Source organism: Manis javanica, chromosome 5 (assembly GCF_040802235.1).
Source record: "Manis javanica isolate MJ-LG chromosome 5, MJ_LKY, whole genome shotgun sequence".
Classification (NCBI taxonomy): Eukaryota; Metazoa; Chordata; class Mammalia; order Pholidota; family Manidae; genus Manis; species Manis javanica.
The window spans coordinates 155,861,478-155,887,781 of NC_133160.1; the positions used below are offsets into that span (position 1 = coordinate 155,861,478).

Below are 26,304 nucleotides of genomic sequence, written 5' to 3' on the forward strand. Positions count from 1 at the left end.
CTTGGGCACAGAAATACATCTGCCACAATTTTTGACTTATTTGAGTGGATTAGCTCGAGGAGTCATTCATGAAAGAGCTAAAGGAGCCAGGATCGCATAGCTGGTTTCCATTCATATTTTGGTATACCCTTAAAGTAATGAGTACATAGCAAATTACTTTTGGAATATCTTCGGTGCAGTCCTGGATAAGCCATTAATTCAAACAATCTTATAATTAGGGGTTCACGGAATGAAAGAAATAATGTTCAAATAATTTAATAATTGATGTTTTACAAAATTAAAGTCGTCTTTGCTGTGTGGTCTATATTGCTTTTGAGTTCCATAAGGAGATAGTTTAGGGGTCTGTAAACATTTCTTTGCTTATGCCTCTAAAAATCTTTCTCCAGATCAACCTGAGAGCATCAAATCAGAGCTAAGAGAACACTAATAATTAGTAATTCCTAATAGAGAATCATATATTGTGGTTGAATATTACCATTAATTTGCTACTTTCCTCCAATTTTCACTCAAACTCTTTCTCAAAAACCAGTTCCCTCTCTGCCTTTCTCAGTTTCACTGACTCGAAATAATTCAGGTTCTATTGGAACTCTGCATGCCAGCATTTAGTACTTAATGTCTAAACTGTCACTGCTCTAATTTCTTGTAGAGTTCTAAGTCCAACTCCATTTGCAATCTGTACAGTTTTCTGCCAGAAAACATGATAATGGGATGTTAATTTAAAGGGCAAATCGAGACATTATGATATGGCTCAGTGCTTAAAACCAGAACCAGATGTGTTTAGGCAATGACTGCCATTTCATTTCTTTTTCCATTGGCTAGTGTGCAGCCCAGGAGCCATGAATAGTGCTTCATCACTGATAATTATCAGCTTCTTCAGGTGAAAAAAACAAAAAATAGTTACGTTATTTCTCATAGTCACTCTTGTTGGAGGAAATAATTTTCTCTTCAATCCTTTTTCAAGATACATTGCATGTGAATGAATATATATATTCTGAATCTAAGCTCACTATTTAGAAATTATAGGTTGGATTAAAAGTAGTTAGACATATTCTCAGTCTATAGTTTTCATGTTTTCTGACTTATCAGTGCGTTTACTAGTATCTTAGCTCTTGCTTGCATATTAGCTCTTAAGCAAACAAACCTGGAGTTATTCACATTTGCCCAACCTTAGACATGAACGTAGTCATGTGGCAGTTCCCTGAGTAGTGCTTGGATGGGGGTAACTTTGGAAAGCTAAGTGCTATAGTTTTGTTTCTCCCCTAAGAGTGCCCCCTAGTGGTAGGCACTTACTGATTGCTGCCGAGTTAGATAAAGATAAGCTTAATCAATATGAAGGGCAAGAGAGAACCTTTTTTGGTATTTTGTCCAAGTTTTGACACTTTCTTTTTGTCCAGAAATGCTTGGCCATTCATCCTTCTCACTTTATCATTCAGATCGAGGACCTAGCTACAGCATTCACTCTAGAAATGCCATGGGTTTTATCCATTCATCTCATCTGAAGTGTTTGTAATATCTTTGGCGTTTTTGAGGAAGTCAGGTTATAGCTAATCTGGAAATGAACACAGATCTAATTTACATACAGTTTCGTTAGCATTGGAGGAAGAATTTTTACATTATCTTGACTTTGACATGTAGAATAAAAGTTCTGAGAACGAAAGTCTAAATCATATTAGGCTGTTCCTTGTTGTTACGTAGCACTGTGGAATATTTTAGTGAGTTAACCTATTAGACATCAAGCACAGTATTTTGCATATATTAGAATTCAATAAATGTTACACTCCTTACTAATTTCTTTTATTACTTAGTCAAACCCCTTTTACCAGGAGTAGCTTATTTGATGAAAACAATCATTGTATGTTTTCCCCAGCCAATTGAGAGACACTATGGAGACTCCTTTTGATAAAGATTTTGATAATACAAAGGTAGTTAATTCAGTGAGGTTTTTTTTTCTTTATCCTCTTTTTTCTTTTATCCTCTGTATTTTGATATAATAATGATTTACTATACCTGTTAATACAACATAAATCTTCAATTTTATTATCCACCCCATCAGCAAAGTAGCTTTTGTGAAAATTGAAGCTAAAAGATACTTGATAAATGTTCCATCCTCCCCAGTAGTGAAAACTAGTCTGAAAATCATTTTTCAGGGACCTTTTTCCAAAGGTTTAGAGTTCCTCCAAGCCTTTACAAAGTTGGAAATGTTATTAAGCATTTTGATTTCTTTTCCTTTCATCTCCTGTTTAGAAATTAATGTCTTGAAAAATTGGCTGCAAATGTTAAGGTTTTTTAAAGCTATAGAATCTATTCATCTGCCTAATAAAACTACAACATATTAAAAATAATCAGTTCTTTGCTAGACATTTGGCCAATCTTGGGAAGACTTATGCCTTTGCATTTTTAGACCTTCAGATGCCTTTCAGTTTCATTTTTAGCACTAGAAAAACCGAGCACTCAAATTATTCTCACAAATGAGAATTTCAACATGTATTCAATCTCTAATCTTTGTAAGGAAGCAAGACATGGTCCCATTCCTGTGTTTCATAAAAGGTGATAATAGACAAGTAGATAATTTAAATGATCGTGGACCAACTCTTTAGATTTCTGTTTCTCCTGTTTAGGATGTGTCTTCTTTTTACTGCAGAATGTATCAGTATCCAAAAAGATCCTCTGGTTTATCTTCTTTGTGGGATCATTGTTGTGTACAGCCTTGTATAAAGAAGCAATTCAAAGACTGCATATGGACGTGCATATGGTCGATTTTAGCTTTAACTTCAAATTTCCTTGAATACGTAGGCTGTGTGTATTCCCATAATGGTAGTTAAGCAATTTCTTTGTGATGGTTCAATTTCTTTCTCTCTGAGTTTCTCCCTTCTTTTCTTTTATACAGTAGTAACCTTTCTAAAAAGGCTCATTAAAAAAAAATCTGTAACACCCACATAAGCAGGCGCCAGAAAGTTTAGATAACAGTCCCATCACATTTGGCTGTTGGGCTAGTGCTGGCTGCATAAATAGAATGGAATGCGGTGTTATGACCTCCTTGCTCAAGTGCGCAGCACTGCCCCAGGAGGAGCCTCACCATCCATTTGTATTTACTGACCTCCAGAATGGTCTAACTTCTCTGAAACAACTCAATTACTGCCTTCAATTGAGGCATACAATCTACATGGAAGTGAATGAAACAAGCTGTTCTTTTTGCTGTACTTCACCTGGTCAGTTATTTAGGTTCAATAGCTGGTGTCATAAGAATTATGTTTTATTGACTATTTCAGTGGAGCTCCACCTCTGATTTTCAGAGGTGATTTTTAAGAGTGAGAGTCCTGCAAATAACATAGCTACCCTACACTTCTTACACTTAAACCTGCACAAGAAAATCATGGAGACCTTTGTTAATTCCCTCAGCTGAGCTACCTGGGCAAGGTTTTTCAGATGATTTAGCACCAAAACTTACTTTCATTTTCCATTATTTTAGAGTCTCAGAGAGTAAGAACCACACTTAGGCATCTTTGATATAATGAAGTGTATGAGAGTTAAGTGTTAAAAGTGACTAATTGGGGAGTGATTGATTTTTCAACAAATTGATTTATTTTTCATTGAGACTGATATTTCGAGTGCCCTCAGAATATAGTGGTCACTAGGACAGATATGGTTTCTGTTTTCATTGTATGGGAAGATAGACATTAAACACTGAATAACCTATTATTTAATTATAATGGGACATAGAACTACAATGGAGAAATAGAGTGTGCTATAAGAACAGCTAATAGGAAGCTAATAGGAGCTCTTAAGTCTCAGAAAGGAAATGATTATTGAGTTCAGAGTAATTCTAGATGGCATGTATATGTTGGTGGAGGGGAGTGAGAGGTAGTATGTAAAGTATATTCCAAGTAGCAGGGGAAAGGTTGTGCAAAGGCCCTGGGAGAGGAAGGAGCACAGTCCCTCCAAGGACTGATAAAGGCTCAATGTGGCTGGAAAAGAGTAAAGGAAAGAATGGAATGTGGGTGACAAAGGCCATGGTGGACATAGGCCCAGACTATGCAGGGCCTGTAGGTCCTGTTAAAATCTTAGGTCTTTCCTTGAAAGTTATGAGAAGTCATTGAAATGTTTTAGACAGTAATTGACATGATCAGATTCCTGTTCCCTTAGCAAAGACTATGCTGATTGAAGTGAATAAACTGCTTGGAGGAGAGTAAATACAGATATGGGATCCAAGGTAAGAAGCTATTGTGCTAGTCCAGAAAGAGATGCTAGCAGCTTTGTTTAGGGAAGCTGAAATCAAGGAGACAGACTAGAGAGAGACTCAGGAGGTAAAAATCAAGAGGACTTAATGAGTGACTGGATAGGTGGAGGGGACTCAGAGGGAAGAGCCAAGGAAGGTACTCAGGTTTTGTCCTGAATAACTGGCTACATAAAGTTAAACTTAAACAAGAACATTGGAGAAATACCTGCGGTGAAGAGGGCAGAACTCGAGAGTTTGGTTTGGGTAATGTTGGTCTAGATTGAAGTGCCTAGGGAACATCCAACCTGAGATGTCAAATAGATAGTTGTCCATGTAAGCCTGAAGCTCAGAGGAACTCCCTTGATGAAAATAGAAATAATAAATGTTGCATATGGTGAAAAAACATAAGGCATGGATGACCAGATTACCTAGGAGGACATGTGTTATAGAGGCTGTGAATTGTTCACTTACATTTTGTGAGTACTTAATAAGTGCCCACTTTTTGCCAGATCCTTTGCTAAATACTGGCATATGAAAAGGAAAGACACTCAGTAAGTAATACAGGACATCTCTTTGACCTAAACTAAATTACTGTTTGCATCGTCCAGGACAGGATACTCTAAGTACATCCAGAGAAAACTCTTAGGCAAGCTAGATCTATACCTTCGTCCTTTGCTTCCTCTGCTTTGCTTCCATCTAACTTAAATCTCTGTAAGCTTAAGTTCATTTCATTCTTGTTTGTTCTTGATGGACATATGGATTAGTTGGTAAGCACATTCTTTACGTTAACTCCTTATATTTTTGTACAAGCTCTCTTTTGAGAGACACCATCACTTTTGGCCTTGTCTCCTTTGAACAAGAGGTATAGGATTGTTTCTTACACAAAGTGTTTCTTAGTGTTTTGTTAAAACCATAAAATCCATCCTCAGGCTGTAAGATACTCTCCCCATATTTTGTAGGTTATAAATTGCTAATGACTGTCATATTATGATGATATTGACTCCACTTGTGAAAATCAGGCCACACCTTTCTAGTCTGTTTCTAAAATAAGATTCATTGGAAAAGTGAAATTTATAGCCTTTTTTATAGCTCTTATTCTTTAGAGACTCATGCCCTGAAATAGACTACCTTCTTAGACTGCATTTTTCAAATTATTGTCTTTGGACCACCTGCTTCAGAATCCCTGGTGTGTGCTTGTTAGAAAATGAAGATCATTGAAACCTGTCTTTCAGTTCTTTAAAAGAAATACAGATGAGTTAAATCCCCCAAATTTGCATTTTTAATAAACACCCAAGGTAATGTTCATTTATCCTAGAGTTTAAGAATCATTATTTTGAGGGATGTCGAAATCTGTACCTCTCATTATTAGAGTTAATGAGAAGTTAAACAGTTTGCAAATCAGGTTAGGGTCTTACCAAGTTTGAGGGTTAATAATCAAGTCACAGGTGTTAAAAATATTTAATAGGTATCGGTCAGCTATTCAGTGATAACAAGTCCATATTACACATATTTCTTTTCTAACCATCAAGTTCCTGTCAGAGAAGAACAGAAATGGATAAAAAAAAAATAGAGAAAGAGATGCAGAAGAAAGCACAGGTGAGAAAGTGCTATTGAAGAGGTGGAAAATAAAACTTGGTTTAGCCTAGTCTTCCATTCAGCTTTACTGTATATTTTGCTTTAATTGCCATGTTCAATCTGTTCTTGTTTTGCACGATTGTGCATTTATGAATGTTTCTAGAGTTCAGTCCTATCTTCAGAACTAGCGAAAGTCTCTCTTCCTCCCCCTCCCCCTGCCCCCCGCCCCCAGGAAGAACGCCGTGTGATTTATGTTGGTAAAATCAGACCTGACACAACACGAACAGAACTGAGGGACCGTTTTGAAGTTTTTGGTGAAATCGAGGAGTGCACAGTTAATCTGCGGGAGAATGGGTAAGAATCTCCCAGATTATTTCTTATTTAGAAGCTGACATATGTAAAAGCTTATGGCCATAATATTACTGGGATGGGAATGCTTTGACAGATGACATGTTGAGTTTGGAATCTTATTTATTTTCTTTTATCCCTATTTATTAATCTTTCTAGTTGAGATCTCCTGTCCCAGAAGTAACTATTTAGCGACTTGACAGGACAATCACACTGATAAATGGATGCAATGGTTCAGACGCTGGCACCAGTGAAGTGTCCCCAAGTAGAAAGGGTTACAGTCTTATATGCTAATGCTTCTTCACTGGCTTTGAACTTCTCTTCTTTGTCCGCTTCAGAGACAGCTATGGTTTCATTACCTACCGGTATACCTGTGACGCTTTTGCTGCTCTTGAAAATGGATACACTTTACGCAGGTCGAATGAAACTGACTTCGAGCTGTACTTTTGTGGACGCAAGCAATTTTTCAAGTCTAACTATGCAGACCTAGGTATGGATTTTTCTGTACATGGGATGAGGAATCCATGACATAGGGCTCAGAGTGGAAACAAATGTGAACTGTAGGCCCATTGGGCTGGACCATCACTTTACTAGAGAGAATATTTGAATACAGATTTTATCTTATGGTTTACTTTTTAACGTACACAAGTTTCAGAAACAAGGAGCTTAGGTTTTGGCAACAAAGGAGAGAAGTAAATTTTTGGTACTCTGCCCACATGCTAAACTTCCTTATTATTTGTATGTGCATGTCAGCATGTGTTTATTATTTATGTCGTGTGTGTGTGTGTGCACTTGTGATCTGCTATTGCTTTCCATGCCTACCCTGAATCCTTTTCTGTAATATGATGACCAGCCCATTGTCAGCATTGTCTAGGGAATAGAATATGCAAACGTCTTGCTCTTTTTTCCTTATTATTGTGCAAACTCCTAGAAATCTTAACATTTTCTACAAATTACAACTTTAGAGGAGCAAATAAGATTTCATATGCTATACTTTCTTTAAGACAAAAGAAGAGAAAAACTTATTGTTTGAGTGCTTCCAAATGCTAGACGCTGTGCCAGGAGCTTGTAAGCATTTTCTCATTTAATTAATAGAACAATTTAGGAGATGGATATTATTATTTGCATCCCATTTTACAGATAAGGAAACTGAAGTATACATAAGTACTCATTTTTGCTATTATAAAAGCTATACAGACTCAAGGAGTAAAATTTGGAAAATATAAAAAAGTAGTAAGAAAAATAGTAAGATCACCTGTCAGCCTATCCCCTTGGAGATAACCACTATTGCTCAGCGTGTGATTTGCAGTCTGATATTTTGTCTTAAAACTCTAATTTCTTATAGTTGAGGACATTTTATATGTACATAAATGTTTAAATCCTACTTTTCTCAATTAATATAAATTGATTTTCTGCTATGATTCAAGGACTGAAAAAACTTATCAACATGTTTTAATGGCTGTATTGTATTCTTCTAGGGGAATGGTACTTTTATATTTAATCATTCTATGATAGCTAAATATGTATTTAATTTCAATATTTTGATATTATAAATAATGCCAAAATGGACATCTTAATTTCATCTCTAATTTCAGTTTGTCTCCTTTGCATGTCATTCCCTGTCCAATGTGTGTATTGTAAGCCTTTAAATTCTTTGATGAAGGAATGAAGGAAGGAGAATGGTAAATGTGCATATGACAAAATTATTTTAAATCAATTTATAATAATCATAAAATTAACTTATAAATCTATTCCTAAGTGTTACTATGTATCTGTCTGCACTTGCATTGGCTTTGGTATAAAGAAAGAAGTGAATGTCAAATACAGGGATACTTTTTCTCCCTTCCACTGAAGGGATGTCTTCCTAAAGTAATTGATAGAGGTGGTGTGCATTGTTCATAGAGGGAATATGCTATAATTCACTTCACGCACTAAACAGATAAGATGTAGCAGGAGAGAGGCAGCTGACTGTTAGAGAGATAGAGGCTAGGGATGAAAATATAAAAGGTGGCAAGTCATTTGTTCAAATGTTGGCTGATAAAACCAGTCAAGACAGATTGAAGTCTTGAGTTGATTTGACTTACTTTCTTCAGTGATGAAGGCCAGGGTGTTTCTAGTCTCTCAAAACATCTAGAGTTTAAAATAAGCTACCTAGAGGGACCTTAGATCACGATTCATCACTGGTAGAGGGAGGATTGGATGGTATTTCCTAATGGCACTGGAGCCTCCCTGAAATATTTTTAAGAATGCTTGCCCTCTTGTTATCTCTCTGCCTAGCCAGTAGCAGTAGAGAGTTTGCCACTGCTATGTTAGCTCTGTGTTTTCTCAAGAGTGTGTTTGACGTGCACTGTAGTAGCAGATGGGTTTTGCCCATTCCCTCAAGACCTATAGTTGCATGCAGGTAGTCAATCTGAAAGTAGGCATGATGTGGTTAAAAGAGCTCTGGCTTTGGAATCTTGCAGACCTGGTTTTGAAACCTGACTTAGCTTCTGACCTTGAGCAGAACAGTTAAATTCCCTTTGCTTCTGATTCTTCATTTGCAAACTACTTTATGATACTGTTGTGGAGATTAAATAAATGTATGTGAAGCTTTGGCATAGAAGAGGTGCTCAATAAATAGCTATGGTTATAATTAAAACTGGTGGGAATGAGAAGTTGGAAATTTCAAGTTATTTTAAAATTGAAGAATCAATATCAGGGGCTAGCTTTGGAAATGAACAGCATTTATATGTGTCTTGTCTTTGTCCTCTGAAGAATTCAAGTTAAATGCTTCAGGGCATGGCCACTGGATATAGTGAACAAAAGACTGTACGGGACTCATAGAGGGACTGGGAGCTTACATATGTGTCAAGAATAAAGTGAAAATGATGTGATACAGATTAAGTTTAGCAAGAATGAAGTGACCCTTTAGCAAGAGTATTTGTTTGATAGATCTAACCTTTTTTTTTTCTGGTTTTATTTGCTCCTGCAAATTAAGTTAGTTCACACATTCTGTTTCTCTACTACTGAGGCCTCGTATGGTTACCACAATACTATTAGTGCAAAACATAATGATTCCAATTACTGTTCTTGAGCCAGTTTTATAAATGAGACTTGGAATTTAAAAGAACAATCAAAATTACCATTATGAAAGCAGGATTTAAATCCATGAATCTGTAATCTGTATCTTTGTATTTACTGTCTTATAAATGAGGAAATTAGGCCCAGAATAGGAGAATGGGTCATTATTACAAATACAATAATTTTTTGATCAGGAATTAGTTATGGTATAGAACTTAAGTATATGAGAAAAATGAAATAACATATCACAAACTCTTCATTAACTCAAAGAAATGTATTTATCAGCATCTTGTATATATGCATAACTTAACTTCCACCCTAACCATTCATTGATAAGCCATTCCCAGATCCCAACAAAAATATTTTCAACCACAGTTTTTAATAGGCTGGTGTTGAAGATTAATACATTCATTCAACAAAAAGTCATTTTAGTACCTACTTTGTGCCAACAGATTTCTAGATACTAGAAATGGATGTGTTTCTCTTTCTACAGCGTCATTATTTCTAACAACTGATTTTTAAAAATAATTAAGAGTGGCTTTCAGTTTACTCCAATAAAAATTTTATTATCTTACTCATTTTGCAATAACCTTCCTTTAGTGGGAAGACAGGGGTCGAGTAGATGTTGTTGTCTCAGGAATTGCATGTAACCACAATCTATCTTCATGCAAAAAAAGATTTTGTGGGTGCCTCTACTATATGATACAGTAGGCCTATGTAAGTGCTTATATGCTTGTAAATACCAGGTACGATAGTTCATAGTGAAGAAACTCTTGAGAACCACTGTTTCAAAATACTTTTTGCCAATGAAAATCCACAAACACTGAAATTCTGGGTTTCATATGCCTTTTCTAACATTAAGGCATTTGAAACATTCTCAAAATTCCCTCCCAGGAAGGATCCATAGGTATGTTTTTGATGGGTCTATGCTGACGTTAATGTCACACACACTCCCATTATCAGGAGGCTCTTCCATCCTCCTCCGTCACGTCAGTGGGATTCTGACCTCATGCACTCTCTAGCAGTGAGCAGGACTTCCTTTCTTGTCTGTTTCTAGGAAAAGGACTTTGATTTGAGCAATAGTGGCATGTGAGGCTTTAATAATACAAGCAAACTACTCATTAGGCTATGAAGAAAAGGGTGGAAGCCAGTGTAATTTAAGAATTGACTATATAAGATGTTAGTGAGGGAAGACTGGCCATTTTTGTCCTTCCTTTTATGTCCTAGGCCAACTGTAAATGCTGTTACCTGGAAAAAAACTTGCTTGAAAAAAAGAGTCAAGACAAAGGATGATAAGAAGGAAAGAAAAAAAGAAGTGAGGGAAATTCCTTGTCTGGAAATCTAAGATGGGTAACACAGATTGAAGTTTAGGGGTAAAAGTCAGGTCAGTGCTGGAGAGCTTGAGGGATTACAACCTTTTCAGCAAGACAGCTTGTGTGGGTGATGATTATGCCTCCATATTATCTAACATTACACTATTCTGTCCCTTTGAATATTTCTATTTTGTAACTTATTCTGGGCAAAACACAGAAATGTTCATGTTTGAGTAGGATTGTTAATGTTTCCCAAAAAGGTTTCATTTCCCTTCAAATAAGTGCTTTCAAAAGAATGAATGTATTCAAAAGGCTGTCTACTATGTTTCCAAGATATCCTTTCTCACCTAAAAGACCAGCAGTTACATCTGACTTGTTTATAAATGTCAGTGGAGAAAAATAAAAAATATTTAACGAAATTTCACTTTATATCCAACATTGCGGAAGCACATCAGTTTTGTTAAGGGCTATCAGAACTAGCATGTGGAACTTTGCACAAAAGCTGAGCTGAACCAACATAAGGTCTAAGAAAAACCGTGGCTTTATTTATACTTGCATATTTTTCCTCTCCTCTTGATGAGCAAAGAGGCTGAATTTGTCCTCTTTGGATATGAAGTACGTCCCTAAACCTTCTAATTTGGAGAGAGTTTGTGCCAGTCTTGCTGGAATGCCCCAAGGTACTGGGGTCAATGACTGTATCATATGTCCCTCCTGCATAAAAGGGGAGCAGCAGGGTGGTGAGTGGGTGAAGGTCAGATGATTCTCTCTTCCACTTAACTGGCTTTTATGTTCAATGAAATCAATCGTATTGAATAGTAAAATTAGTTTCAACATCTACTCTCTCCTCCTCATCTAGGTTGTTGAGGAACCCTGGGTAAGCCATTTAACACTGCAGGAAGGGGATGGTGGTTCTTTTAAAAAGTATATTGATTGGATATGTTGTTATTGAATAGAGATATTAAGTATGTTCCGATTACTCCCAAGCAATGTTTAAGACTGACACCAGTCAAGAGAGTAGTGTTATGTATGCTCATCAGTCCTTATTCTGTGCAAATATAAACATACTTCTACATATAAATTGAACATTTCCTATAAATTTGGGCATATTTTTAAAAGTCTATCAGTTGGATAAGTTGCTACCAAATCAGGCAATGTTGAATTGGATGATTGAGTTAATGACCACCAGAAGAGGGTGCATCTAACCCAACCTGGGTTTCTTTCAGATTCCAACTCAGATGACTTTGACCCCGCTTCCACCAAGAGCAAGTATGACTCCCTGGATTTCGATAGTTTACTGAAAGAAGCTCAGAGAAGCTTGCGCAGGTAACATGTTCCCTGGCTGAGGATGACAGAGGGACGGTGAATACCTCATGGGACAGCGCGTCCTTCCCTAACAGACTATTACAAGTCATACTAAGGAGTTTCTCCTACTTTACACTCTCTGTATAAAAGCAAAACAAAACAACAACAATACAACAAGAACAACAACAATGGTTTACATGAACACAGCTGCTGAAGAGACAAGAGACAGAATGGATATCCAGTAAGCACATGTTTATTTGTGGGTGTCAGCTTTGTTTCCCTGGAGTTTCTTGGTGACGGAGTGTGTGTGTGTGTGTGTGTGTGTGTGTGTGTGTGTGTGTGCGCGCGCGCGCATGCACGCCTGGTTTGGGGAAATATGCACGTACAGTTGGGGGACTGGGGGCACCTGACCAGAGTGTGCCAGGGCAAACCACTGCAAATGGCAGCAGTTCCATGAAGACAAACTTAAAACCTAGAACTTCAAAATGTTCGTATTCTATTCAAAAGAAAAAAAAAAAGAAATGCACACATTCAAAAGGAAAGAAGACCAACCAACCATAAACCACCTGAAAATGACAGCCACTGATATCTGGGCATCTGCCTCTGTACTCTGGTTTTTCAGAAAGTGCAAATTCAACGTGAAGCAAGCTTTCTCTCATAACGTATTATATGACAATCCCGAAGAAAACACAGGTTCTGAGTAGGACTAATATCCTTTCTTGCTCTCTTTTTCTCCTTTTTTTCTTTTTTCCTGTCGCTGTGGAATCTGGGTGGGAGAGGATACTGCGGGTACCACAGCGCTAAGCTCTCCTAACATTTTGAAGTTTCTGTAGTTCACCCTCTATTCTGACACCCATGTAAATGTCCAAATGTTGATCTTCCATCGCAAATTTCAAAAGCCTTGTCATTGGTCAAACGTGCAGCTTGTTCAGCGGTTCGTGCTGAGGAGCGGGCGCGGCGTTACAGTACTAACGAGAGTTGGGGAGGACTCTCTGGGATGTGTTCAGATAGTGTAATTGCTACATTCTCTGATGTAGTTAAGTATTTACAGATGTTAAATGGAGTATTTTTATTTTGTGTATATACTATACAACAATGTTCTTTTTTTGTTACAGCTATGCACTGTAAATGCAGCCTTCTTTTCAAAACTGCTAAATTTTTCTTAATCAAGAATATTCAAATGTAATTATGAGGTGAAACAATTATTGTACACTAACCTATTTAGAAGCTGAACTTATTGCTTATATATATTTGATTGTAAAAAAAAAAAACACAAAAAGACAGTGTGTGTGTCCGTCGAGTGCAATAACAAAATGATGCTTTATGCACATCCATCCCTTCTTAGGTGAGCTTCAATCTAAGCATCTTGTCAAGAAATAACCTAGCCCCCTACAGGTATTAACCACTTATGCGATATTTTTCCACATTTTCTTGTTGCTTGTTTTCCTTTGAAGTTTTATACACTGGATTTGTTAGGGGAATGAAATTTTCTCATCTAAAATTTTTCTAGAAGATATCATGATTTTATGTAAAGTCTCTCAATGGGTAACCATTAAGAAATGTTTTTATTTTCTCTATCAACAGTAGTTTTGAAACTAGAGGTCAAAAATCTTTTTAAAATGCTGTTTTGTTTTAATTTTTGTGATTTTAATTTGATACAAAATGCTGAGGTAATAATTACAGTATGATTTTTACAATAATTAATGTGTGTCTGAAGACTCTCTTTGAAGCCAGTATCTCTTTCCCTTGGCAGAGTATGATGATGGTATTTATCTGTATTTTTTACAGTTCTGCATCCTGTATAAATACTGATATTTCATTCCTTTGTTTACTAAAGAGACATATTTATCAGTTGCAGATAGCCTATTTATTATAAATTATGAGATGATGAAAATAATAAAGCCAGTGGAAATTTTCTACCTAGGATGCATGACAATTGTCAGGTTGGAGTTGCGGTGTTTCATTTGGGAAATTCAGCTTCTGCGGAAGCCCCGTTTCTACTTGCACTAGCATGGCCTCTGACGTTGTTGTTCTTGATGACCTTGCTTCTGCTAAATTCAATAAAAACTTCAGAAAAACCTCCATGTTGAGCATCAGGATTTCATCTGAGGGTGGAGCCCCTGGAATGGAAGTCAGTAAAGTTTGGAGTGTGTATTCAAGTTTCTAAATTGAGATTCAATTACAGTTTGGCCAACGTGACTTTTCTGGAAGACATGATCTACCTACTACTTAATTGTTCTTTTCCTTTCTCTCGCCCAACACAATCTTATAACATGGATTTCACCCCCAGGCCAATGCAGCTAATTTTGATGGCTGTATTCATTTATCACCAGCATATTGTGTTCTGAGTGAATCCACTGTCTGTCCTGTCGGATGCTTGCTTGATTTTTGGCTTCTTATTTCTAAGTAGATAGAAAGCAATAAAATACTATGAAATAAAAGAACTTGTTCACAGGTTCTGCGTTACAACAGTAACACATCTTTAATCTGCCTAATTCTTGTTGTTCTGTAGGCTAAATGCAGGTATTTTAACTCTGTGTGAACGCCAAACTAAAGTTTACAGTCTTTCTTTCTGAATTTTGAGTATCTTCTGTTGTAGAATAATAATAATAGAAAAGACTATTAAGAGCAATAAATTATTTTTAAGAAATCAATATTTAGTAAATCATATTATGTGTTCAAGGACCAGATGCGTTCTCTATTTTGCCTTTAAATTTTTTGTGATCCAGTTTTAAATACATTCTCCTTTGCCCTGGATTGTTGACATGAGTAAAACACTTGGTTTCATTTCTTACTTATCAAAAGACAGCACTGCAGATTTCATGTCGAGGATTAATTTATCCCCCCTCTGGCCTGATAAATATTGTTACCGTGAAGATAGTTTTTCTCCATGGACTTCAAATTGCATCTAAAATTAGTGCAAAGAGAGTATTAGTAAACCATCGGAATAGAGCTTTTGTGTCTTATGCAGACACTGTGGGTAGCCCATCAAAATGTAAACTGTGTTCCTTTTATTTTTATTTTTAATTTTTTTGGAAAGAATATTTCAAATGAACACATGCACCCCCATCATCACTGGAGGCAAATTTCAGCATAGATCTGTAGGATTTTTAGATGACCGCGGGCCATTGCCTTCGTGCTGTGGTAAGTACCACATCTACAATTTTGGTAACTGAACTGGTGCTTTAGAAATGTGGGTTATTTTATTTTTTTAAAAAGAGATGTAGCAGAATAATTCTTCCAGTGCAACAAAATCAGTCTGTGCTCAAAGACGCTGAGGGCAACGCAGTTGGGCTGTCAACATTCAAAGCAGCAGAGGGGGAGTTTTGCACTATTGGGGTATGATGGTTGGGTCCGTTGAAAAAAGGAAACCTTTTCATGCCTTTAGATGTGAGCTTACAGTAGGTAATGATTATGTGTCCTTTTCTGATGGCTGTAACGAGAACTTCAATCACTGTAGTCTAAGACCTGATCTATAGATGACCTAGAATAGCCATGTAATATAATGTGATGATTCTAAATTTGTACCTATGTGACAGACATTTTCAATAATGTGAACTGCTGATTTGATGGAGCTACTTTAAGATTTGTAGGTGAAAGTGTAATACTGTTGGTTGAACTATGCTGAAGAGGGAAAGTGAGCGATTAGTTCTGCCCTTGCTGGGCTGTTTTTCCACCTGCCAATTCTACATGTATTGTTGTGGTTTTATTCATTGTATGAAAATTCCTGTGATTTTTTTTTTAATGTGCAGTACACATCAGCCTCACTGAGCTAATAAAGGGAAACGAATGTTTCAAATCTACTTCTGCTTTTCTTATTTATTGTAACCACACTGCTGACCTGTTTCATAGAGATCAGTACGCCTTACTGGCTTATTATCATTCTATTTCCTCTCTGTATCTCCCTCCTTTCTCCCTGCTTTTCCATATTCATGGATGGATTTCAGCTCTAAGGTAACGTGCACCTTCTGTATTTTACCTTGTCTCCTTTCAAATGGCAAAGGCAGAAGTGACGATCTCTATAATGAGAGGTGATGTGGAACATGGTCAAATGGATTAGCTCTGTTTTTGTACTTAACCCCAGAAAGTGTGTTTCTATGTACAAGCCATTGCCCCTAGTGAGAAACCTCCTGAATATTCAGCTTAGGAAGCAGTTCTACTCTAGATAGACTGAATATTTCTCAGAGACTTGTAGCCAGATGCAGCCCCCCATCAGATGCAAGTTGTCAGGTTAAATGTGAGACAAGCTGATAGCTGGGGACATGGCTTGTTGTCACGGTGCCCTCTGTGCCTTTCAGCTGTTTGGTGGTCTTAATGATGGAGACGACAGGGAATGTATTATTAGTGTTCTGCCCTCTCCCAATTTCAGATGGTCATCCCACTACCAACCACTGGTATTTGGTATGGCAAACATAGTATAAGGTATAAACATAGTATATCCTAAATATATCCCAGCTCCTGCCCCACCACATCATGGAGAAAAAAATATATATATTTGTAGTTATTGGTAATGTGATACGGCAATCAATAGTACATTGACATCTGCTTAAGAACACAAGAAGCACTTTCAATGGTTCTATTTCTATTTTATGCCACTGTAAGATTTGCCAATTATTTTATCAAAATAGAAAATAAGAACATTATTTTAGCCAAATATGACATTTGTCTACAACTGTAGATACCAAGCACTGCTAAGATTCACTGAATGAACCTCAGATCCTGACTTTTCTCCATTGATTCTTAAATTGTATGATGCAGTTTTTAATCTTCTGGCTGGTCTCAGGAAAGACATTAGAATAATGCAAGTCTTTCTTTAAAGGGTTAGCTTTTTTACCTTTAAAAACCTTTTGAGGGTAATGAGAGACTGAAGAAATAGCAGTAGTAGCTGCTACTCTGGTACAGGGACATTCTGATTGGAGATAAAGGATTCATTTCATGTTGTCCTCAAAACATTAAATCACTTCCATCCTTGATGACACTAATGGCAAAATAATTATTGAAGCCAAAATTAGGCTGATAAAAATAAATGATCACTGGACAGGGATAGTTTATTTAAAAGGAGCTTGTCTAAATTCAAAAGTCCTCCATACTAAATCTCTCTAAACTGTACAATGTGATATTGATTCAAAATTTATTTCCAGCATCGCAGTTTTCTCTTCATTGTAGCATTATTTAGCTAATCATTGGGTATAATTTACAGCCCTAACAACATTATTATACTCATTTGACATTGGTGTTACTAGCTACACAGTTGTAACTCAGTATTAATTATAGCATATTTTAGCCAAAGTGTACTTTTTTGCAATATTTGCTTTATATTAATCTTATATTTTGCAATTCTCATTGCTCTTCCTTGTTTTCAAACACATTATACACCATTATAAATCAGTCTTCATACTTTATCAAACAGCAGAGAGTAATAAAGAAAGTCACAACTCATAGAGAGTTCCTTGGAGGTTTGTAACATCATGATTTAAATCTCAGAAAGATTTAATCAAAAGCTGAATTAATCCCTGGGGGTAAAAGATGCTATATAGATTCTATTGATGGGCACAAAGCAGCCTATTTTTTTTCTTTGGTCTCTGTTAACACATTGCAGAAAAGAAACATAGTTTTTCTGCGAAAAACAAAATGAGATTTCCTTGGTGGGGGAGGGATAATATGTAATGACCTTTATGCCAAAGTTCTTTTTCATTCAAAGGGACCTATTTGATTCTATTTACTATGGCATTATTATCTGTTCTTTTCGTGCATAGTTAAGTTAAATTCCCTACACCCTCCTGGTCCCCTAAATATATCCCATGTGAGTCCAGTAATTCTGCAAAGTCCCAAAGGCTCCACTCCAGTCAAGCATGTGGAATGTCTGGATCACATGAGTTGGTTTCCAAGTCTTCTGCTACAATCAGGTGACTGCCCCTGGGCAATTTCTCAGTGTCTGGGGACACTGGAAATATGCAGGAGGAAATGATCATAAAATGTAGATATTTCTAGAACCAGGTTCTATTGAAAAGCCTAACATTGTTCCACAACTAGGAGGTATACTAAGGACAAGAGACTAACACCTTCCCATCTGCCTTTTTTCTGTCCATAATTTTGTAGGAATCTGTAGGAGTGTGACCATATTCCTTAAAGCTCAAAAACCATTACTTAACCGTCAGCTGACTTATAGAAGGAGCAAAGTGGAATTAATTAATCGAAAAAAGTGAGAGAACTTTTAGAGGAGAAAAACCAAATGATCCTATAATATTTTCATGATTAAATTAAATGAGCATAATTATACATGCACATATGCACACCGAGACATTATTATAATCAAGAACCTTAAAATATTGTATTGTTTCAAATTTATGCACATAGCACTTACTGAAGGCAAGTAGCTGGTGTGATATTTGAATTTGCATATTGACCATTTTCATATATGAATTTCTAGTAGGAAGAAGCTGAAGTATTAGGAAAAATCCTGGGGTGATTTAGAAAAAATATTGTGCTTCTGCTCGTTTTTGAACATCAGGGCACTTAGGAACATTATCTTTTTTTTTTCCACATAGTTTTCTGTGATGGATTTTCAACAAGATGACATCCAAGTGAAAGCTGAAATTAAATGGGAAGGAAAGAATGTTAAGTGGTAAAATCCTAAATAGCTTATTAGACTACTTAATTGGAGGGAATTTATTTTTGCTGCTGTTAGGAGCTCTATAGTCAAGCCTCTCTTTAACAATACTAATTGATGAAAAAAGTAGCTATAGTAATATAGTTACCACACAATACCCTCCAGCAAGTCATTTAAGGGAATTCACAGGTACTTTCCTTTGATTGACTTTGGTGTTGTTGAAAATCAAGTCCTGTCTTCACTCATACCATTGCTTTCTCACTTCATTTCTAACCAGGTTTCTTGCTTATTCCTACTAGAGCTTCAGAGGGCACTTAAAAAAGACTTGAAAGAAAATGAGGCCTTGCTTGTTCCTGATTTAACCATTTAGCAGGTTTGCAGCTTGATCACTAGACCCTTTAATCAAATGACTAATGTTTCATAGTGCTCAGACGTGTTGCCCTCTGTAAGCACTTCACTCTCTGTTGGCAGGAATATGTGTACACTATCCCAGAATGATGATTAATTACTCTGTTTTCTAGAGAAGGATAAGTTAGTAAACTGGTCACACAGCATGGGATGTGGCCATGTTACTTTCATGTCAGGCAACTTAATAATCAAATGCAATGCGTGGCCTAATTTCCCTCCAGTTATCTGGCTATGTGGGGAAAACATCCTGCTACCTATTGAATGAACTGCCTTTCCCAGGGTCATTTAACAATCTGAATTGAGTTCAGACTGTCCAACAAGGAAACAGTTGGAGGGAAAGCAAAAATTGGAGTTCACCATCCAATGTTTGGCCTCGGTGTCTGAGGGTGGGAAGTACCGGTATGTTGGAGTTGACACTTTCCCATTTTTGATGGCAGGTATGGTGGCATCAAGGGAGTGCCAGGGCATGCACCTGATGAATGAAACAATTCATAGAGCGCTCATAAGAGTTCCTTTGTCACATGGTGCCAGGGGCCCATTTGAGAGCCACCTCTGCCATGGCACACCATGGTGAAGACTGAGACTAGAAAGGTCAGCTGAAGGAAAGAGAAGAAATAAATAGGAGGTTAAGCAAACACATTTGAACTTCAGGTACAAAGAAGGTTTAGGCAAAGGTTCTTCACAGTTTCTTAATTGCCTTTATGCTGACTTATTCTATGGGATTATATACACAAAAGAGGCAATTGTACACCTAAAGCATAGAGCTGTGAAAGAAAGAATGGAACCTACACCCCTGGTTCCGTGTGTCTAAGTGGTTCTGTGCAGCTAGAAAGCCATTGACCTGTATTTGCTCACAGTTGATGAAAATCCTGTTCAATGCCTTGGCTACTAGATTGGTAGGAGGTTCCTAGGGATTTCCATAGCCAGTCTTTTGGATAGAACTTTTCAGCTTTAATTTTGTGGAATGGTAAAACAATGCCAACTGTATGCACACAATAAACAGTGCCCTTCACATTGAGGAAGACCCTCTTTTCACATGTAATTGATTCAGTTTTACCATTCTTTAGCCATCTGCAACAAGGTTATTTGGTTTTTCTCACACTCTTAAAAACTTAGGCTTACTAACTCCATTTGGAAACCTGATCAACACGGAGTCTTCCTTTCTGGGAATCAACTCTTCGTAACACACCTGGTTATCTTGTCGCTCAGCAATTCCACCTCAGTTGATGATGTTACCTAATCTGACCCATTTCCGCTGACGTCTTCATTTTAAATTAGACTTATCTTCCTACTGCAGTAAAAAGGCTAAAATGAAAGGCTGTCTTCTTTATAAAAGTCAAGTAGATTCAGGATGTGATTAAAACAGTGAAGAGAATGATAATAACTAGGATGGGCTGAGTTAACATTTATTGTGGGCTTTCTATCTTCTAGTCACTTTGCTTGGCTCTTTATGGGATATTTCTTGATTAACCCTCCTAACTAAAGGATGAGGTGGATATTCAACTATTTCCATTTTACAGAAGAGGAAATGGAGATACAGAAAAGTTAAGCAACAGCCAATGTTTGGGTAAATTCCAGTTCACCCCAAAATTTATTTAATTGGCTATCTTACTATTTAGAATGCCTCCACAAATAAAATACTAACTTCCAAAAGAAAACATTTTTCCACTGGAGGAAATTGAAAAGTTTGTGTGGTTTTGTTGTTACCATCTGGTTGATGCCAAACTTAGCATATATTATTCTCATTCACTTCATATTCATTGAGCTCTTCCAACGGGCCAGAAATCACACTAGACACTAAGAGTAGAAATACGGATTACATATGGATCCTACCTTACATTTTATCTGGCAATATAGTAAGAGAAAATTTAAATGTGTGCTTACTAATAGCATAAAAGCACTCTTTCGCCAGGACCCTTGGTGTGAATTGTGTGCATGTGTTTTCTGGAATTTATATTCCAGATTGAATAACCAGTGTCTGTGAAGGTCAAAGCCAGAGATTCTCATACCCAATAGGCAGGAATGTCTAAGTGCTACAATCTCATGGCACACAATTAGATTTAAAAGGACTGGTAATCAACTTAAAAAAAAAAAAGGCAGACCTCCTCAATATGTTAAAATGGATTTGGAAATTTAAGTTGGCACAGTATTATCACTTAAGCATTCAATAACAAAAATCAGATTGTATAGCTCTTTACGATTTTACAACACTATTTAACATTTTCTGGTTTGAGGCTGGGATATGTGCAAGTGACAGGCGTATGGGCAAGCCACCTTTGGCTGGATGCTTCCTCATTCATGTGGTTCTAGTTCATTGTTTTCTTGAATATCAGGAGTTCATGAGAGAGGACTTTGCAATTTCTTAGGTGTATTTGTCTGCATTTCTCTCTACAGTGGTAACCTTTCTGCATTTAGATCTTAGGATTACTGTGGAAATCTATCATTGGACACACTCCCAGTTTATGGATGGCCTTTTTGGGACCATGTCCTTGTTATTCCTGACACCAATGGCAGAAAAAAGAGGGTTCAGTACCTAACACTGAAATATCTGGGTCCCATTTCACATTCAGTGGCCAAGCTCAATGAGGTCAGTTAAAATTATGAAGTGGGAAGAAGGGGTAGTTGATCATGGAGTTTGGTCTTTGGAGTTGTATGAACCTTGAAAAAATTAGTCTAGGGCTTGTGTTCTCCACGGTGAGAGAACACTGTTCAAGAAATGACTAGTTGAACAATGGCTACAAAGTGGGTATTGTCACAGATTCTTTGAAAATATTTTAAACTTTTAGTTGAAAGCATTTCAAACAAACATGTAAGTGCATAAAATAATAGAACAGAGCCCCATGTCTGTACTTCCTAGACTTATGAGCTCCCAACATTTTACCTTGTATACTTGAGATCTCTCTTAAATCCTTCTTTCTTCTCGGTAGTACACATCCTTCTTTCTTCTCGGTAGTAACCTGTCTCTTGTTGGTGTGTGTTATTCCCATCCATTTCTTTTTAACTGTATTTCTGTATATCTAAAATTAAGATGCAGCATTATTTTGTGTCTTTTGGAAATTTACATAATGTTTTCCCACTGTATGTATCCTTTTTGCAATTTGCCAGTGGTGTCTTTTAATGCAAATGCAATTAGAACAATTCAGCCTTGGTGGGAACCAGAAGGAAATCCTTCTTTCCAGGTGTGTGGAGTTGCCTTAGCAGCTGCTCCCACTGTCCCAGCTCATCATTCTTCCAGTGTTCCTGACATTTTTGGCTTCCTATTTATCACTTTGGCTAATGGTTAAGTGTGGTTATGCAATATCTTTAAAAGTCTTTGACCCTTGATCCACACCTTCATCTTGCTTATTGAGTGGTTATAAAGTTATTGCAAAGGAACAGGAGGTCATAAAATCATCGTAGGAGATGAAAACCCATACCTGGGGGTATTTCGGGTTTTTCTTTCTTTTGGGTTCTTTCATTTTTCTTCTTTAAGTCAGAGATTTTTGCCAGTCTCCTAACCTTCCCATCTGCATGTACCTAAGAATGACCATGCCCTCACTAGGGAAGACATTGAGGAGCTCCAGCATTGAAGAAATTATTTCTTGTAATAGTAACCGATTAAACTAGTTACCAGCTGGGGAGCATGTTTCAGCACTTAAGTTAATTGAACTGTTGCAAACTAAATATGATTCTAAATTGTTTCAGTATTCTAAAGCACTTCATGCATGCAGATAAAAATGAGAAAAAAATACCAAATTGGTTTGAAATGTGCAAATCAGGCATACAGTGCTGACATTTAGATCTATGACCTGATAACTCTGCAGTAGGTACCTTGAAAAATTTTGTGGGCTTTTCTTTTTTCCTTCTTCTTCTTCTTATGCTGAACTCTCCTTTGAAACCCCTGAACCACTACTTGATGTGATACTCAATAAGTGGAAGTCAGGCTGCAATCAGAAGGGGAACTGTCTGCATCAGGGTTTTTCCACCAATTTGCCCAGAAAATAATCTCTTCATGATTCATTTCATGAGCCAGGTAAGAAAGGAATTGTTGAAAGGAGGTTGAGCTTAATGGAGGAAAGGCAGTATTTTATCCTGGGGAATTCTGTCTGGAATTCAGTTTGTGAGTCTGTTTGTAGGCATAGCTCTCCCTGAGGAGGTGGCCTTTCTGTATTTAGGACCACTGTACACAATCAGTGAATGTTTAGTTTCAAGAAGATGGTCCCGATGTCCAGATGACAGAAGAGGCCACTCCCTCATCTGATATGATCCTTCTTCACGTCTCCCTCATCACCCAACACATACATAGATGACATCCCATTTTCAGAGCATTCTGTTGCTGTGAATTTTACTACCATTTACATGGATCAGTGCAATGGGCGGGATTGAATAGGTTAAGTGGTGTGAATGAGCTGTGAACCCCTTGGCAGCCTAACAAACCATTAAGTAACAAGGTACACAAAATCCATGGTGATTCTAACATCCCTCTAAGGTCACCCACACCCTCCCAAAGGAGCCCTAAGAATGAGATGAAGTGAAATACCATATTGGTTGACTTCATGGATTCTATTTGAGAAAATGAATAAAACTCAAATGGTTATAGAATTAACAGCAGGATGAGGGTCCTAGAAGACACACACAAGGATGCTCAGGGTCAGAGAAGTTTTCTTGCTTCAGTTCATACAGTGATGGAGTCTAGTTTAGAATCCAGGCCACCACTGTTATTTCAGTTACACCACAAGTTGCCAGGCACCATAGAGGATCAGAACATGAGCCAGCAACATATTGACAAGAACAAATTTGTGCAGAACAAAAAAGAGTCCATAGGGCAACAGGGATATTGCTGAACATTCAGGTGTGGTCAAAAAAGGAGGCAGAATCAATCTTATTACAGATTAGGCACCTGCATCCATTGAATGAGTTGAGAGGCCTGTGTGCAAATTCCTTTCCTCAAGATACTTTTTCTATGGCTTACAAACAATACTGGAAACTCATTATTTGGCAACTCCTACATATTTTTTAAGTAAACTGAAAATACCCCTAGGAAATATAACAAACTATAACCATTACCAGTTCTAGCCCACTGTTGTTCAGATGATTTCAAGATGAGAACTAGTTGTGTGAGGACAAAAGTGACAAGTCTGGGTATCTGAGTCCTCCCTGCTTGGCAGAAGGCAGGAAGGACAAGGACATGGGTGATCAGAAGAAGGATATATAGTGAGTGTATCCTCAACTTCACTAGCAGGCTAAAGTTTTGAGCAGGCCTCTAGAAGATGTAATACTCATATAACCAATATCTTATTTATGCATTCATTAAACATTAATTAAACACCTACTTTGAGTACTGTGCTAGACCTGGAAGGGATAAAGCATGCAGTTCCTACCTGTAAAAATCTCCTAATCAAGTGTGTGGAGACACATAGTATTTGACAAACTTAAGAAAGTCTATTATGTCTCAGACACTGTTTTAGGTTCTGAAGTGTCAAAAATGAATTACTGAGAGACCCTCTCCTCAAGCAATTTGCAGTCAAGCAGATGCATCAATGTTATGAGCATACAACTAAGAAATGTCCCAAGATCCATGGGAACAAATCTGCTACTCAGAAGGGTGGGTGGACAATGAAGGCTCCATGGGGTCCTTATTGCCTGAGCTGACCATGCTTTGTAGAACTCAGAAGTGGGAAAGTGGAAGTAGTATATCTCTCTTTTCCCAGATCTCCTCTGGAATGCAGAACATTCAAGATTTCCCTAATCTATCTGTCTGTGAAAATGTGCCATCTTTTATTGACTTAGTTCAAGTGTTGCCTTCTCTACAAAAACTTTCCTGACCTAGCTCTCCCAACTTTCTGCCACAGATCTGTAGAGTTAACTCGTTCATTTTTGTGTCTTCTGCATATACATCCATTACAGCAATGGTAATGTCATATTCTAATTTATTAATTTACCTTTCTTTGGCCCTCTGGTTCTGTGAGGGTACTAGCTGACTGGATGGATGCATGAAAATTGACAGAATTTTCAAGTGTAGCTAAACTAATCCCCAGATGCCATGGCTCTAAATTGTTTCCAGAATATCATTCTTTCTCAGCTCCTATAAAAATGGCAATTTGTGATTCTTGAGATGGAAAAATGATCCCTCAAGCTTTCTCTGAGAAGCTGGGTGTAAGGCATACTCATGTCATGGCATTTTCCCTCTCACGGTTCATTCAAAGAACCACTTTGTGACACCACAGCTTTGCTATAACAGAAACGTGATTTCTTCATGAGGAGCTTGTGCTACTTGGTTCATGCAAAACATGGGCTGTCCTTGGAGCTTTAGGAAATCTCCCTCCACAGGCTAGCTCTGGGGAAGCTATCTGCTGTGTCTTGGTCCTAAGAACCTTTTGCTTTTCTTTCCTAGTTGCATGGCTCTGAGATGTGACTCTTTGGATTACGTATCACCTTGGCCAACCTTTTGGTTCTTTACCTAAGCAGGAACGTGGGTCAGGCAAGGGGCCTCTGATGACTGGGGCACAGAGCCAGCTTTTCCAGGAGCTGGCCATTATTTTAAGACTCTAATTATAATTTTAGGGGACTTCTCTGGGAGCCTAGAGAATTCTGCTGATCTTAAGGACTTATGGATGCTTGAAACTTAGCACAAAAACCTCACCTGAGCTCAAATGGATGAAGCCAAGCAAAATTGCTCATGCCTTCAGAATATCTGGCCCAAAAGTCTCATTTCTGCTATTCTGTGAATTGTCACATTCATGTGCATCCCTTACCCAGCAATCTGTTTATCAAGAAAGAGAAGTCTGTTGTCTCCCAATTTCTGCTTTCCAGGTGACTGATATTAATTAGTTTGCAGCAGGCACAATTTATCTCTAGCTGAAACCAAAGCAGATGAAAATGCTGCCATGCAGTAAGATTTCTTTTCTTGAAACGATGAATGGGATGAAGATATTTATCTGGGAGAACAGGTTTCAGGTGGAGCTTCTATCAGCATCATTTTGAAATGCATTGTTAGACCATGGCTGATCTGGGTAAGGAATAAAAATTGCATGTCATATTTTGACTACACTAACTCATTTCAAATAACAGGCCAAAGTCCCTGCAAACTGATAGACTTGCTCTGAAAGTAGAAAGCACCGACTTCGTTAATAACTCTGGAGTTAGTTCTTAATTATTGGCATTTCTTGAAAGATAGTGCCAGTTTCCCAAAGCTATAGCTCCACTTTAGAATTCATCTCAGTCCCCTGATACAGAGAAGAAAGCTTTGAGATCAATGTACCCCCTTTTTGTTGTCATTAAGATCACTCCCCTGATGCTCTCCCTTCTGGGTAGTTTGCATATAGAATCAGCCCTGAGTCACCAAGACAAACAGAAATAATCAGGACAACCTGACAATAAAATACCTGCTTTCCTTAGCTGTGTGATCCTAGGAAATGTCTTTGCATCTCTGAGCCTGTTTACTCAATAGAAAATGGGAGAATAAAGCCCATTGTGTGGTGTTGATATAGCAT

At 37.4% G+C, this 26,304-nt stretch overlaps 1 protein-coding gene across 7 annotated transcripts in view; it reads left to right on the forward strand.

The window, feature by feature from the left end:
- The window catches only part of PPARGC1A (PPARG coactivator 1 alpha), a 608,395-nt gene extending 592,778 nt beyond the window's left edge, over positions 1-15,617 (forward strand). For 5 of the 7 annotated variants that reach the window (XM_017653378.3, XM_073237775.1, XM_036994711.2 and 2 more), the window contains 3 exons: positions 6,024-6,145; positions 6,478-6,629; positions 11,736-15,617. In XM_017653378.3, the coding sequence (XP_017508867.2) occupies positions 6,024-6,145; positions 6,478-6,629; positions 11,736-11,839 (378 nt within the window). In that variant the 3' untranslated portion in view covers positions 11,840-15,617. The remainder of the gene's footprint in view (positions 1-6,023; positions 6,146-6,477; positions 6,630-11,735) is intronic. The other 2 variants (XM_073237776.1, XM_073237777.1) reach the window with 2 other exon arrangements.
- The last annotated feature ends 10,687 nt before the right edge of the window (positions 15,618-26,304 follow it).